Source organism: Natator depressus, chromosome 14 (assembly GCF_965152275.1).
Source record: "Natator depressus isolate rNatDep1 chromosome 14, rNatDep2.hap1, whole genome shotgun sequence".
NCBI lineage: Eukaryota > Metazoa > Chordata > Testudines > Cheloniidae > Natator > Natator depressus.
The window spans coordinates 16,033,933-16,050,532 of NC_134247.1; the positions used below are offsets into that span (position 1 = coordinate 16,033,933).

The 16,600-nt window shown below is 47.4% G+C and overlaps 1 protein-coding gene and 1 long non-coding RNA gene across 2 annotated transcripts; both read right to left on the reverse strand.

Annotated features, from left to right (window-relative positions):
* Positions 1 to 675: 675 nt before the first annotated feature.
* LOC141999031 (uncharacterized) lies at positions 676 to 2,220 on the reverse strand. Its single transcript, XR_012641949.1, has 3 exons — positions 2,070 to 2,220; positions 1,357 to 1,546; positions 676 to 756 (listed from the first exon to the last, which is right to left on the reverse strand). It is a non-coding gene; the product is annotated as an uncharacterized LOC141999031 (long non-coding RNA).
* A 3,092-nt stretch (positions 2,221 to 5,312) lies between these two features.
* Positions 5,313 to 15,463, reverse strand: FOXJ1 (forkhead box J1). Its single transcript, XM_074970912.1, has 3 exons — positions 15,326 to 15,463; positions 13,553 to 14,140; positions 5,313 to 9,361 (listed from the first exon to the last, which is right to left on the reverse strand). The coding sequence occupies exons 2-3, from the start codon at positions 14,084 to 14,086 to the stop codon at positions 8,546 to 8,548; spliced, it is 1,350 nt and encodes a 449-aa protein (XP_074827013.1). The 5' UTR covers positions 14,087 to 14,140; positions 15,326 to 15,463; the 3' UTR covers positions 5,313 to 8,545.
* Positions 15,464 to 16,600: the final 1,137 nt, after the last annotated feature.

Sequence of the window (16,600 nt, forward strand, 5' to 3'; positions counted from 1 at the left end):
TTCTCTCCCTCTCCCTTTCTCACTGAGTACACACTGCGCTTTGTAAAAAGCAGCCCAGTCTCTTTAGCCTGCATTGGAGGGCAAAGTTTACAACCCAGGGAGAAAGTTTATTGTCTTGCATTCTTTCTCTCAATCTCCTTGGCTGGAAGAAAGCTCCAAGCTTTGATAGAAGAAAAGACCTCCAAGCCCTCCCCTCTCCCTGGTTACTACAGTATTGTCCCTGTCTGCCGAGGCCTCCCCCTACACACACATTAGTCATACATCTTCTGGCTGCTGTTAAAAAAAAAAAAAACAACAACACCATTGAAAAATTTTTGCTTGGAAGTTTGTTTTGTTGGTTTCACAGCTGAACTAAATGTGGTTGTTTCAGATCTTGTCCGGTGCTCCCCGTATCTCCGCCCTCCCCCCCCCCTCCCCGCACTTTAAAGGCCCACATCTCCTATTGGGGCATTATGTTTGTCAACCCTTTAAATTTTCCACGTCCATGCAAAATGCTCATCTGTTTCAAGGGGGTTTGAACAAAAGCAAGCAGCTTGCCTCTTGCTAAGCTAAAAAGGGCTGCTTCACATGGCCCCACTTCTAACAGCATGGCTGCCCCTGAGCAGTCAAAAAATCAGAAGTCAGTCGCCTTCCCCAAACTCATGAGATGTTAAGAAACAGTCAAAGCTCGGATCTTTTTATTTGCCTTCTGGGTTTTAACCCTTTGTGGGTCATGCTTTCAACCTTTTCTCCACAACGAGAAGAACTAGAAACTCACTGTGAAAAATAAACCAACAAAAAAGAAAGCTGAGATTCTTACACAATAACAGGACTCCAGCAGTTTGGGGCTTTAAGAAACCCCCCCCCCACCTGATCCCAGTTTGCAGATCACTTGCGATCAAATCAAGAGAGTTATAAACCAAGCTTCTATCTGCTCTGCATGAACATTATAATCCTCATTGCTCTTTTCTTAAGAATATGGCCATGGCTTGGCCAAACTCCCACGTTTTGCCCCTGTGTTCTAGTTAGCAGCTTCCCCCACCTCCAGAGGTGGCTGCATTTCAGTGGGATTCCCATGTGTGCAGTTACCTGTCAGGCCTGGTCTAGGTTTATTTGGTCCTGCCTTAGCACAGGGGGCTGGACTTGATGACTTCTCAAGATCCCTTCCAGCCCTACAGTTCTATGATCCATGGTTCAGGACCATTTGAGATGAACAGAGGGGTGGGCTATGGTGGCTTAAGTCATCTGGTGTGTGAGCCATTGCCTTGCGCTCCCTCCAGACTGGGTTAAAGACCCTCTGTGCCTTCTCTCCTTTAGTGCCCTCTTACCAGCGTCCAACACACGCACAGCCTTTATCTCCCCCACCAGGACACCTACCTTAGATGCTAGTTTTGATCCAGCTGCATGGGGGACCAGCTGCTGCCAATGGTGAGGAGGCTCCGCCCTTCCCACTAGGAGGAGTGCTGCTGGTAGTAGCAGCTGCCACCATTCTACAGGGTGCAGGGATTGGTGGTGCTGGGAGAGTAGCTGGTGCAAGTGCATTATGGGTAGCGTCAATGTGCTGGCTCTGCAGAGAGAGGTAGTGCCGAAGATCAAGGGAGTGGTAGCGGAAGGAGCTAATCCTCAGCTTTCTGGTCAATGGCCTTTACCCTGCATCTATGCACCCAACAGACTTTTTTTCCCCCCCCAAGAACTGGTTTAAAGGCAGGTTTAAAGGCTGTTTATTACACAGGCCAGGCTGTGCTTGCCATCCCAGGCTGTTTGGAAAACATTCTGGGATCCTTAGATGTTAAAGTACAAAGAATATGGCATTTGCCCTTGACCTTGGACTTTCCGTGTATTCTGGGAAGTGGGGAAGGTCCCCCATCTCTGTCAGGGCACAGAGGCGCCCTTTCATGTCCCCTCGACCTGCTTTTATACCCCTGTTCTCGAGGCCCCTCTGTAACAAACACCTGCCTTCTGCTCAAGACATACGGCACAGGCTCTCTTTGGAGCCCCTCCAGACTGCAGGGCCAGGCTGAGCAACTGGAAGAGCCTCCAGTGCTCCTAGGCCTCACCAGCCCAAGACTAGAGACCGAGGCTTGGGCTACCTGCACGGCAGTGCTGAGCAGCTGGGCCTCATCCTTCCCTCTTCACCTTCTCTGCTGCTTTTTGTTCCTCTCCTCTGGGCTGAGGCAGCTGATCAGCATTATTTTTAAATGAAGGCACTCGTTCTCTGCAAGCAGGGCTTGTGTCACCGTCCTCCTGGCTCTAATTCCCACTGCTCTTCAGGGACGCATTAGCCAGGGCGGAGACTAAAAGAGTTGCCCTCAATTGACCCAACCTAGAGGGCAGCTAGTTAAAAATAAATAAATAAATAAAAAATCTTACCTTCAGCCAAGCGATCAGACAGCAACCCCTGGGGCCTTCGGGCCCTGGGGATCAGGCAGCAGCCAACGGGGCCAGGTCAAATTGAAATGGTACTGAAAACATTCTATGCAAAATCCTCCATGTCCCTTTGCTCTCTGTGGCTGGCTGTGCTCCCACCCCCACATTGTCCCATTCCTCTGCCCCCTAGGTAAAGATAGCCTCACCATCCCCACCATGTGCTGGGCTGAGCTCCCCAAACAACCTTCCTCTGCACACCTCCGAGGTCATGAAGAGTTCACTCTCCCCAGCCTTTCAAGTCCCCCCCCCAACATCCTTGTGGAGCCAATTGCTTCTCAGCGTAATTAACCTCAAGTGGTTTCATCTGTTACTGTCTCTTTTGTGTGGTTCCCCCACCCTCCCCAGCTCACGGCCTCCTTCCCTGGGTTGCTGGGGCTTTTCTTCTGCTCTGAAGGGCTGGCTGGCTTGGAGCGACAGGAAGCATTTTCCCCCACAACCGCTCTTAAAATGGGCTTCTGTGGATCCAGTTGCTTTTGAGGGGACCAGTGCCTCACCCCTGAATCGCACTTTCATCCAGTTAATTTGTGAGGATGTGGGGCGTTAAATGCTTCTTTCTCTGCTCTGGCGAAACAAACTGGGATCAGGGCAAAACTCAGAGAGAGCCCCTAGTATCAAGTTGAATGGCTCCTCCCCGGGGACAGCTATAGGACCTAGAGGAGACAGTTTGAACTCAATAAGGACATATAATATCTTATGGTCTGAACTATTGTTTGTTAGACGTGTTTTTAGTCATATTACTCCCAAGCGTCTTACAATTCCCCTGCCAATAAACAGCCGCACATCTCTGTGCTGTAAGAAGTCTAGATGGAAAAACATCATTACAGCAACCAAAACTGGGCCATCCCACTGCTCCACATCTTCAACATATTCCTGGTGGTCCAGATCTCCTGGCTACCATCTCTGGTCCTTCCTCTCCATTAGCGTATTAAAAGAAAAAGATGTATATGGTATTTCCAGCCAGCTCTCAATCAACTGACCATTGAGAGATTAGTTTCCAGTGCCGGGCATCATGGGTATCTCAAAAATATGTGTGTGCAAAATGTGGGCCAAATCAGTCAGGTGAAAGTCTCTTTGAGGTCAGTGGATGTTCCAACAGAGAAAGGACCGAGTTAAAAGACCTCAGGATTTGGCCCAATGGAAGTTTGCTTGTGTAAAGACTTTGGACTCTAGTTGTTTGTGTTTGGAAAGCTGCCTCTTCTGCTCTCCCCTGGAGTGAAAGTTCCCAGACTGGAGTGGGTGAAAATGTTTCCCTTTGGAGCAATGAAACCCAGACATCTCATAGGTGGGTTTGCAGAACCTCTAATTACAGGCAACCCTGATGGCCTTGGACATCAACAGGAGCACGGGTCCTATCAGGAGAAGAGGAATGGGTGGGGTGGAAGGGTGCTCTTGGGGCTAAGACTACGACTTAGCGACTAGGAGATTTGGGTTCAGATGCTAGCTCTGCCACAGACTCCCTTTATGATCTTGGGCATGTCACTTCACCTCTCTGTTCCTCAGTTCCCCAGCTGTAAATTGGGGAGAGTAATCCTTCTTTTGTCTAGTAGTTAGATGGTAACATCTTCAGCACTGATTCTTACTATGTGTTGATACTGTATAGACAGATTAAGGCAATACGGGGGCCTAGACCCACCAAGACACAAGACCTCTTTTGGCTCCACCCCATGCTGTGGCCCCATCTCTTCACTTTGAATGACATAGGGGCCCCTCTCCCATACCAGAGAGGTTGGAGCAGTGGCATGGGGTCCCACTTCCCTCCCAGGAGTTTCTGCTCCCTGCAGGGGTCCCCTCTCCCCTCTCAGACAGGTGCAGTAACAGGGGCATCTCCCAGGACTTACCCCAGTAACTGAGGCATACCTGGTTGGGTGGGCTGAGCCTGCGGCACTTTTGGTGCCCCTTGCACACACACTGTTCTGCTGGGGTTCGCGTGGGCTAGGCCTCCCGGCCCAATGAGGCTTGGTGTTAACACCTCATTAAGATGAATGAGGCAGTTCACACTCCACAGAGCTACTACTGCAGGGTCTCTGCAGATTCAGGCACACTTAGGTCATTTTTCCAAGCTTTTCTTCTCAACTCATGAGAGCCTTTAGGCGTTAAGAACATAAGAACGGCCATACTGGGTCAGACCAAAGGTCCATCTAGCCCAGTATCCTGTCTTCTGACAGTGGCCAGTGCCAGGTGCCCCAGAGGGAATGAACAGAACAGATCAAGTGATCCATCCTGTCGCCCATTCCCAGCTTCTGGCAAAGAGAGGCTAGAGACACCATCCCTGCCCATCCTGGCTAATAGCCATTGATGGACCTATCCTCCATGAACTTATATAGTTCTTTTTTGACCCCTGTTATGGTTTTGGCCTTCACAACATCCTATGGCAAGGAGTTCCACAAGTTGACTGTGCGTTGTGTGAAAAATACTACCTTTTGTTTGTTTTAAACTTGCTGCCTATTAATTTCATTGGGTGACCCCTAGTTCCATGACCCCTAGTTACTGTAGTAGAAATAAATAATAATAATATTGCATTTTACATCTTGACCCCTCAGATTGGTGTACTTCTCCCATCCCTAAAAATCTTATGCCTCCATGAAAAGAGAAGAAAAATGATCCAGCGGTTAGGGCACTCTCTGGACTTGGGAAACCAGAGTTGAAGTCCCTACTCCACCACAGACATTCGGTCTTACCTTGGGCAAGTTACTTAGCCTCTCTGTGCCACCATTCCCCATCTATACAATGAAGACAACCACACTGGCCAACCTTACAGGAGTGCTGTGAGGGTAAATGCATTAAAAATATTGTGAGGGGTTCGGCTGCCATGGTAAATGGGGGCCATATAAGTAGTGGACAGAAAGAGACTCAAGGTCAGTGCTTTAGGGAAACAAGGAGGCAAAACCAGTTTTTCATTGGACATGTTTTTTAATTGTAAATAGCTTTCCATGAAAAAGGTTAAATTGCACACTTATCTTTGCAGTTCTTTCAGCATCTGTATGAAACAGGCCCCGAAACAGGAGAAAGAAACGAAAAAAAATGAAGCATTACAAAAAAGAAACAAAACACTGGACTAGGCCCAGTCTGATCACCAGTAGCCTTGGAATGGAGATGGAAGCCATGCAGCTTTGTCTCACTGGGTGGAAATGCAGCCAGCTCTCGAAACAGTGCAGGCTGGTGGAGGACACCCCCATTAGTTTTTGCTGAGGTTTTTTGGAGGTTGTTCACTGAGTACGTGAGATGGTTAAAATTCCAACCCTACTTCCTCATTTTATGGAGGACTAGTGGGACCAACCCTCTGGAGCCATTTGGCAGTCACTGCAGCTTGTATCTTTTGATTGTCCGCCAGACCCAGGGGAGCATTGTCTAAACCATGGACCCTAAGGTTACATCTACACTGCAAGAAAAATCTCATGCCAATGAGTCTCAGAGCCCAGGTTAATCGACTTGGGCTTGCAGGGCTCTTGCTGTGGGGCTAAAAATTGCAGTGTGGATGTTCAGGCTTGGGCTGGAGCCCAGGCTCTGAGCCCCATCCGCCCCATGGGGTTTCAGAGTCTGGGCTCCTGCTGCAATATTTAGCCCCACAACCTGAGCCCAAGCCAGTGGACCCGGGCCAGCCACGGTTGTGCCACAGGTCTCTTATTGAAGTGTAGACAAATCCTAAGAGTTCCACCCCACTCCAGCAGCCACCTGTATGGAGATCAAGGGGTCAACATCCTCTGCTGCGGTAAGCGTGAGTCGCTCCATTGACCTCAATGGAGCTAGGCCGATTTGCACCAGCTGAGGATCTAGCCCTATGTACCTGAAAACCCATATGCAATGCATTGCATTTCCGACCTCTGTGACCTTGAATGCAAGTTAATTCATTAGTTAATACAAGGGTTGTCTTTTCCAGCATTAAATCAGGCTGTTTTTTTAAAACGACAACTAGACTCCAGCTAAGTTAGTTTGCTCACATCAAGGTTCCTAAATTCTTACTATAGTTTCTAAACAAACAAACAAACAAAAAAAAGTTTATAGTTTTATGTTTTTCAACAAGTCTAACACACTCCAAAGTAACCTCTTCTTTCTGCGAACTAGCAGCTACGTTACGTTAACTATATTTGCCTGTACCAACAGAGAGGCTTAGAATCTGATTCTCTAGAGCTTGAATTCAAGTTTGAGCAAGATTTTTTATTTTTAACTACCATAATATTTCTTTGCTGCCTATGCATATTTCACAGACACCTGTCCACACTCCCATTAGCAAACCAATTAGGGGGCAGATCTTCGGCAGGTAAATCAGCGTAGCTCTGTTGAAGTCAGTAGAGCTACGGCAATTTTCACCAGCTGAGGCTCTGGTCCCAAGTTGTTAAGTCTCGAGAAAGGAGTCAGGTACTTTGCCTCTCCTTGCTCTGCCTTTCCAGGCACTGAAAAACACCAGGATATTTTCTACCTGCTTTGGAGAAACCTTTAGCCTGCCGGCATCCCCTTCACACCTTTAAGAGGCAGTATGGTCACAGGACTGGGAGCGAGGCTGTGCTGTTAGGCCTTGGGCAAATCAGTTAATTGACCCCTGCCTTGTCACCCTCATCTGTAAAAGTGGGTAATAATACTTACCTTGCAGGGGTGCTGTGAGAATTAACTGGTTAACCTTTGTGCAGCGGGTTGAAGATGGTAAGTGCTCAGACTGATTATTGCTTTAGGAGACGAGCAGAGTAAAGGGGACACATTCGGTAAGGCAGAGAAGGGATTCTAAACTCTGCTTTTGTTCGTAACTAATGTTTGTTGCATACACAGTCTTTGGCCTCTTACTCCCTGACCAAGCCCCGGATCCAGATTTCATTTTTCGTTAGTCCCATACAAGAACATTCGTTTAAATAAAATACAAAATCACCAAGAGCTGGGGAGCATCCCCCTGCATGGGAAACCCCAACATAACAATTCCAAAAGAAAGCAATGTTTGATCACAGCTGTCTCACTGAGGGAGAAGGCTTGGTCCTTAATCACCCATCACTTGATTTGTCTCCTGGATCATCACAAAGGCTGTTCAGAGCCTGACATACAGGCTGATGAAGGGGATGCTTTCAGTTCACAGTTCACAGGCTGATCAGAAAATAGTACATTGTTTTGTCAATCATTCAGAAATGTAGCAGGTTCACAGTGACACCATTCTAGGCCTTACAGCAAATACAATCGCTCATGACTCGAGGCAAGGAGTTCAAGATACAAAAATAAGTAAGAGCACAATCTGGAGAAAGTCAAGTCTCTTCTCCTTCTCTCCTGTCTTGATCCTTTTCTTGATCCTAAAAGAAATTCATTGCTTCTGATGTAGGAATTTTCCTTTGCATATTTTGTTACAATAAACATCTGACACACTTCATTTTTAATTTGCAGAAAAATTAACATTAGTCTTTATACAGCACAGAAAAAACCCCGTTTCCACTGCCATCCCATCAAAAAGGTACTCTACTGATTGTGCTAAAAATATAGGTTTCTTTGAATAGATATATATTTATATATAATAGACTATACAAAAACATCTGAAGAGGGCGACTTGCTGATTTGCATCTGATTTTACAGATCTCGTCTTCTTCCCTAGCCCCAATTCTGGAGGGAGGTTAAACTTATAGAACCCAGAAGTAACTTTTATTTACCTGCTACTTAATTATCTCATGTTATATCTGGCAATATCCCTGGACAGAGAAAAAAAAAAAGAGAGAGAGAGAGTCAAATGGAGAAGAAGGAGAAGGAAATTGCACATGGTCTACAATGTCCAAAGTCATCAGGAAATCTCAGCTCTTGCATGTAACTTAGCAACTGTTCTCCTTTGTCCTAGAGGGAACATACGTTCCTTCCATTTCCACAAAACATAGGATAATCTACATTTCTTTAAAAAAACAGAGTCCCAAAATAAGTAATTATTTCTTCTCTTAGGGAAACCCAAGAGGCAGAGACTTCTCCTGATGTGTCGCTAACAGATATATCCAGCCAAATCTTCTGAGTTTCTTTTGGAGTTTCTGTGAATAACCATACTTTGCAGCTGATAAAAGTCAACATGGATGTCCCCGTTTTTAGAGATCTTGTCCCTTGTAATCTCCAGCAGCAATGGGAGTATCTTGCTAATAGATAAAGTCTACCTGGGTTTAACTTGATCCTTCTAACCGGCAGCGGCCTCTTATAAAAAAGATCCCATACTGCTCCAGTCACTCATGTCTGTTGGCAAAGAAGAGTCGTTGAGTTCAAACAACTGGTCCATGTTGACCGAATTTGAGAGATAATCGTTTCTCTCTTCATCCCAGGGATGCTGAAGGAAAGAAGTGGCCATGAAGGTTTCATCAAAGTCTAAGTTGTTCTGGTTGGATTCTGTTAGGACCTGATCCTGCCCAACTGGGCACCATTCCTGTGGACAGTCAATGTGTCTTCCATGCACTGTCAAGTCCACATCTCTGGTTATTGGGCTAATTGGAGGTGTGAGCTCCAGATCCTCAAAAGTGGAGAAGTCACCATTCAAGGTGGTATCAAAGATAGCTTCCCAGTCAAAGTCACCTTTCAATGAGCCAAGCTCTGTCTGTTCTTCCTGGGTGAGCAAGGGGGAGCTAGAGAGGCGAGCTGTCTTGTGCATCCGTTTGGGCAATGGCTGCTTACGTTTGTGGCCCATTTTCCCATCTGCTGGGTTCCAATTCTGATCACTCGTGACTTCCTCAAACTCTTTGAGCAGCTGCTGTGACTCCATGTTGACATTCAGGACACTGTCATTGGACCAAGAGGATGCTGCCTGGTTGGCAGCAGTCCCGCCTTCTTGTTGGACTCTGCTGGTGAAGGCCGGGTGGATCTGCACAGGGGGCATCCTGCGTTTCTTGAAGGCTCCATTCATGAGCCTGTCTGCGTACTGAGGGTCGATCTTCCAGAACCCACCTTTCCCCGGCTCGTCCTTCTCTCGCGGCACCTTGATGAAGCACTTGTTCAAGGATAGGTTGTGGCGGATGGAATTCTAAACCCAAAAGAAAACAGTGAGGTTGGACATGTGCAACTTTGTAAATGATCCATTACAAAACATAAACCCCTCCAGTGGGGTGAAGATACATAGGACCATCAGGGAGCTTCTAACAATCGGAAAACAGAGATGGCTGCAACAGGAAAACACATTCCAGGCCAAATCCTGAGTTGTGTGGCAGAGCAGAAACCTCCTTGGCCAGCCATGTAAGTATCAAAGTGGAGGCAGCCACCTCCATTCCAAACCGATCCAAAATAGCCAGAGCCAAGGGGCCTGATCCAGAGCCCACTGAATTCAACAGGAGTCTTTTCTCTTGAATTTGGATCATTCCCATGGAAAGGCGGGATGGGGTGTGAGCTGTGCCAGTGTTAGGAACAGTGGGAAATGATTTGGCAAAATTAGACAAGTGTAGATACCCTTCTACCTCTGGTGTCATCACAGCACCTAGATCCCACTTAGGCATGTGTGCTCCCTTCTTCAGAAATGCTCTCAATGCACAGGCCCACGTGCTGGTTATTCCTACTCTGACTAGGAACCGATTGCACATGGGGCTGGCCTTGGCCACGGACACCCATTTACATTGGATTTGCACCCCCCATTAATTGCTCCCATTTCGAGCACCATTGCTGAATTTGTCCGTAAGGCTTAGGAAAGCTTGGTATGAAATCACTGTCTGTATCTTCCTAAACACAAACCAAAACAGCTGCAAAAAAGAAAAAAGAAAAGGAACTTTCTGCTTCCCGTCGAGCTGCTCTGAAAAACATGAATGTCGAGAGTGATGTGCATAATCAGAAAGGAAACTCAGTTATTGGGTAAATAACGCTGTGTTACACTATATAAAGCCAAGAGGGTGTAAAGAGATTGGATATGGTGAAGGGCTTTTTTTTTTTTAATGTTGCCTGGATATCTTTATGCTTATTCATCCATAATCCGTATTGCCGGATAGCAAAAACAAAGCTTGAATGCCTGGAGCCCTTACAAAAAAAAAAAAAAGAAAACTACAAAAAACCAACACCCCTCCTCCAGGCTGAAACTCCCTGGGCAAGTTGGCTCCTCTCCAAAGCATGCAGCTCCCACAGGAATCTATCCATCTCCCCCAGCATATGGGTGGCATGACCTTTTGAGTCTGTCTCCTCTTACAGGAATTGGGGTAGAGGGATGAGAACACAGCTACGGTGGGAGAATAGGAAAGAAAGGGGGGGAAAAATCCAGCAAACATTCCAGACTCCAGGGATTCAGAATTTACTGTTTAATGAAATTTTACAAAGGTCAGAGAATTCCAAGCCAAATTCTCCACCCCCACCCCCAAATTTCACTCAGCCTGGCTTGCCTGCAGTTGATTATTACCCAGCCAGTTTGCATATTTATCATTCCTCCCTACAACAAGCAATCTAACCACCTGCATCTTTGCAGAGAGGGATTGAGAACTTTTTTTTTATAAATGCATTTAATTGAAAATATGGTAATTATCCAGAATTCAGAGAAGTCAAAATATTACCTACCACTTGCCTCCTACTTGCCTGTTCTTGTGTATTCCCCAGTGCCCAAGAACGTTGACATCCTAATTCTAGGCGATGTAAACCGACAAGAACTCTCATCTGTGGCGGTTCTTTATCTAGGTGAGTTTCCCTCAATCGCTGGCACTCACAGCCTTTGTGCCTGTACTCTGCCAGCACTCATACCATGAGTGTGACCCTGCCGGCTCCAGTGGAACTGCTCCCAATTTACAGAATAAGTGAACCAGTTACTGCTGCCCCCTCCAATTTCGCAGTGCATGTGCCAACCTGGAATGGAGATTGGGGAGCTATCACAAGCACAAGGTGGGGGTTGGAGATGCCCAGGATTCACCTGGGTTTAGAGCGGGTGAGGTTGAAGGGGAGACAGTGGGCACTAGTTGATCTAGTCATGGTCCCATGGCTGCTGCCAGGCTTAGCTAACCTCCACCTGGGTGCAACTCCTTGTTTTGTCAGACTGATTTTGTTTAAACCAAGAACAATTTTGGAGTCATGTCCCGAGCAGGGCAGGTCTGGTCTCCTTGTTCTCAAAGTTCTTAAAAGGACGGTCGACAGCCGGAAGGAGCTGGCACGTTAACGAGGTAAGCAGGCAGCTGAACCGTGGAAACTGGATTTTGCAGCCATTTCATCTGTGGCTGGCCAGTGCCCACTGCCATGGGAACCCGTGTTTGATGGACCTGATTCACCCCTGTGCTGCTGCAGAGCTTGACCCTCTCCTATCTTGGGGGTGCCAGGGCCGGCTCAGTCTCTAGCGTAGGTGAGGGCAACACTCAATTGGCACCCTGCCTGCCATGGCCAATGTGGCCCATGCAGCAGCCTGGGATTAACCAGGGGTGGGAACACCCTGGCCACGCCTCCTCCTACCCATGACGCATCGTTGGAACGCCTCCTGTGCCAGGAGTTCCAGGGAGGGGAGGGCATGGAGCCAGTGTACGTGGGGAAGGTCCTTGTGTTGAATGCGTTCCCTAGGGGGCCTAAGGTGGCTTTGTGACCAGAGATGAACCTGGTCCAGTGATTACCCCCACCAGCTTGGGGAACATCTTCAGGTTAACTCCCAGGCTGCAGCCAGTTTAGGGTTCAGTCTTGAAAGGAGCGCAGGGTGTTACTTAGCATTATCTTTGTTATGATGATCTCCAGCAATCTAGGGAAGTTGTTCGTCCTTTGAACAGAAGGCAAAGGAAGCTGGCCCTGGACACGTTTTTCCATTGGCAGAAGAAAGGCCAGACAAAGGAACACTGAGGCTCAGGGCTCTCATCACAATGATGAAATTTTCCCTCTCACTCCACAATCCCCTGTAGGATACAAGGCTCTGTACTGAAAGGGGGCACAGCTTTCCATTGTACTATACGTTGGAAAGGAACAGTGTTTGCTGATCTAAACACTGCTGATCAGGGATTTTCTACATAAAGGTATTAACCCTTCCCCTAGATCTTTTCCTTTGTGGCTATAGAAATTGCTGGCTCAGAGATCTGATGAATTCACTAATCCACCAGGGGATTGAAGAAACGAGTCCTCAGTTTTAGGGCTGCCAGCTCATATGTCTGAAGAGAACAAGGAGGTGGTGCTCAGGGATGGAGATGCCTCCCAACGGGAGTGCCGGCAAGCGGCAGGGAGGAGTTTCAACTGCTTACTGCAGAATTTGTACCTTTCAGTATCATCAAAATGGCAGTGGCCTATCGCAGGATAATGGCCATCTCACTGTAGCCAATAGCTCGCCTGGTCAAAGCCACCTTTCAAGGCACTGTTGGGTTTCTAATCTCTGGAATAGGGGAGCCTCCCGTGGGTCTCTGATCCTGATACAGAAGTTAAACACATCAGATACAATCTCCCTTCAGCTCGTTCTCCCTGTCTTTCCATCCTCTCTTTGTCATTGTTCCCCAGACTCATCCCCTCTCCTCCACTGTCTTTTTCTTTCCCCCGTCCCTCTTCTCCTTTCTGTGCTCTCCGAGCCAAATTCTCTTCTCCATTACAGTGGTGCAGCACCACTGAAGTGTGCTGATGTAACAGAGGAGAATTTGTCCTTTTGTCGCCAATCTCAGCCTCTGTCCAGCACTGGAGGAGTGATAGATAATCACTAACTTTGACAAGGGTAAATTCCTGTTTGTACTGGGCTATGGTCCCATTTACAGCAGCTTCTGTGTGCTAGAGAATGTTCACTCAAGGCAAAAGACCTGGGCAGGAAACACACCAAAAGTCATTAATTGGATCCTGAAGAAAAAAGAAAAAAGAAAAGAAAAGAAAAGAAAAGAAAAGAAAAGAAAAGAAAAGAAAAGAAAAGAAAGAACTGCTGCCATGAGTGCCACCATTAGAAGGTCTGCTGCCAATGTTAATATATCAACAGAAAGACTCCCACTTCTGCAGAACCACTTAGAATTGGCAGCACAGCTCCTGATGCTCCTGTAAACACATGCAATGGATGCTAGACGCACAATGTTGGAACACGGTGTCCATTGCTCCTTCTTGTACTGCTCTGGGCCAATTTGGAGCGGGACCACCAGCAGCTCTTGAGGAATACCTGACTTCATCTATTTCCCCAAGTTCTTCTACTGGCACCATTACTGCAGTGTCTGATCAGCTAGGGCAAGTCCGCCCCAACCCAACCAGCATACTGCACATGCTTATCTTTAGGGACAGATGCAGAGAGGGAGAAACGGTGGCTCTTTGGGATCCCTACCTGCCAGGTGGGGTCAGCGTGTCTGAAGTAGCAGAAGTTGTCTGTAATCCATTTGTAGATGGCCGAAAGGGTGATTTTGGTTTTCTTGCTGGCTTCCATGGCCATGCAGATGAGCGTCGCATAGGAGTAAGGGGGCTTCACATGGGGGTTGGTCTTGTAATCTATGTCTTCCAAGGGCTGGGCCTGCATGCCCATCCCCAGGTGAGTAGTCCTGGAGGTGGAAGATGATATGGGCTTGCCGGGGGTGTGGGGCATCCCAATGCAAGCTGGGTCAGCAGCCAAGGGGGAGCAAGGAGCAGCAGAGCCAGGGATCTTATGGTAGCCGTGAGGGTCCGAGCTGCTGGGAGAAGAGGAAGACTTGCCCACGTTGGCATTGATGATGGAAAACTCTTGCAGCCACTGTAGGCTGGTCAGACTGTCGTCCAGGTTGGCAGAGTCCCCCATGCTGTTTTCCTGCCCTCTTTCTTCCTCTGACTGCAGGTTCAACCAGCTGTCAGCCATGTCTGGGGAGGCCAGAATGGGCAGGTCCAACATTCAGGAGGTGTGGGGTGAACTGAGGTGGGGGAAGGGAGGGGGAAAGGGGCGATCCTGCAAGAACAACATGAAGAGATTCAAGATCCCTGACAAACAGGCAACTCACAATAGTCAACAGATTTTCAACCTAACGCTCACAAAGACCCTGGCTCCGTTTATGCCTGGTGTGCCTCTGCAGATGACACCGAAGTCACGCCAGGGATGGCTGAGTCTCCCTTCTCCATCCAGCCTCCCACACAAGGCAGATGGAGTTCACTTGTGTCATTTACAGCAAGCTATCTTCTGAATCACCAGAATCCAAGCAGCTCTGATGCTATTGACACTGTATTAGAATTACCATGGGAGCATTACACCGAATCAGAGACTTGTACCTCCTTCTGGTGCTAACACTTTTCTTGGTGGACTTTAATTCCATGGGCGACAAACCAAAATAATAGCCTCCTGCATTTGTCAAAGTGCCCTGAGTATTTTTTAGATTACTAACTTCCATTTCCTTGTTGCATTTCATTTTTCTCTTTATGCAGGGCCCTGCCATCTTTGAAAAACAACAGGTGTATAAAGATATTTATAGCAACCCAGGGGATTTAGAGGTATAGCATCTATTAATTTTAATGGAAGATGCATCTAAATCCCTTTGACTGCTTTGGCAGCCATAACTGTGTATTTCTTCCAAAGAGAAATGCAGTCACGATTAGAATACAAATGTTATTTCAGGCCAAAGAGGTGTGTAGCATCTCCTCTCTGCCAAGCTAACAGCCAGACGTAATTGTAAATTCTGCTGGTGTCTTATTTGGATAATGTAGCTGTTAAATAGCTCAGATAAAATGCTGGAGATTCGAAATTAACAAACAAATGTAACAATCCAGGAACTCCCAGAAAGTGAAGGTTTGCAACAGAGGTCACCCTCTCTTTAAACACACAAAAAGGTGCAAAACTAAACAAAAATATGAGGTGTTACTGCACCAAACCATTAAAATTGTAGAATACTGTCGTGCGTTGTGAAAAAAGGAATGTTCTGTCTAAATACATCTACAAGTAAAAAACCCCGCAAAACTATGGTGTAGTTACCCATTAACTTTCAAATAAATGCTCTTACTTACGGCCTTGATTAGCGTAGCCGGTATGACACCTTCAGCAGCAGAAAAAATATCTGCACTTTCCAATGTTCTGGGCTGCAGAAATAAAGCTAAATGCATTTGCCACAAAACCGAACTCACTCAATATTTCTGGGGTCCTTACCTGATCCTTATCAAAGTCCCACGGCTCCCAAAGTTCACAGCTCAGCAGGAATGTTCTGGAAAAAAGGGAATTTCTACTTTTCCCCCCTTGGATAAATTATTACCCAAAGCTCTGCCAGCGCTCCTTTATTGCAGAGCTGCAGTGATTTGTAAGCAGCAGAATGACTGTCATTAAGTAGCTGCTCAAAAAGGCTTCTCTGGATGCTATGGAGACACTCCGCCCCTATAAACAGCTTCCATCCTTGTCATTGGCCCACTGATCTCCATGGAGAGCGCAGTCACTTGCCAGTTTCATCTGCAATTCGGCCGCTTGGACAAACTTTTTTTTTCTTCTTCTTCCCCCTCTTTCCTCTCCCCCTTTCCTTAGTAAGTTGTTGTTTGCAGACCTGAATGTTTCACATCTGGAGGCGAGGAAAGAACACCCATCTAAATCCCCAGCTAAGACTGGGCCCGGTTTGTTTTCTAAAGGGATGGAGCTGGTATGTGGGGGGTCACCGTCCACTGATTTAGGTGTGGTAGCCGCAAAAGAGGGGCCAGGTGGGATTACTGCTCTGAGTTTCCTTAGGACAAATTAAAGTCCAGTTGAAATAGCTCACAGGTGCCTATTATTCATTGGGAGGCTAAAGAAACAGCTGCCAAAACCTCCCCAACTTGACAACCAGAATGATCGATGCCCTGAAAAGAAGGGGATGGTTTAAACCCTCGGCTCTCTGTTCGCTTGGGACAAATTTCGGGATCCTCTCTGCCCAGTTAAACTCCATTTACCAGCCTCTTCTTGCTGCCCAGGGAAGAGGGCTCCTTTCCAATTGCCTACCCTCTCTGCTGCTGGGAGAGGATGAGGAGCCGGGGGGAGCATCCCTGCGCAGGGGTCCCCTCCCTTCCCGGGGCTCTCTCCTGGCTGTAGGAGGAATTAAGAGCAAGCCTTTCATGCTGCTGCTAAGCATTTGGAGGCCCAGTTCACCCCTGCGGCAGCCCGGTTGCAGTCAGTGGAGTTGGCATCTGGGAGGAAACGGGCCCCTTTTCCACTTACCTGCCTGGGCTCTGTGAAGCTGTGACCTCTGTGTGTAACCTGAAGTCATTAGCTCAGGGGGAAAGCTGAAGGGGAGCGAGGGGCTGACAGACCCCTCAGTCAAAGGGACTGCTGGGTTCTTCGGTGCTTTAATTAAGACGGTTACAGTCACATTCCCCTATAATGACTCCCTGCCCCCACAAGCCAGTTATTCTAAGAGTCCTTAATGAAAAATAACTCCCGCTCAAGAGAGAAAAGCATAGTGCC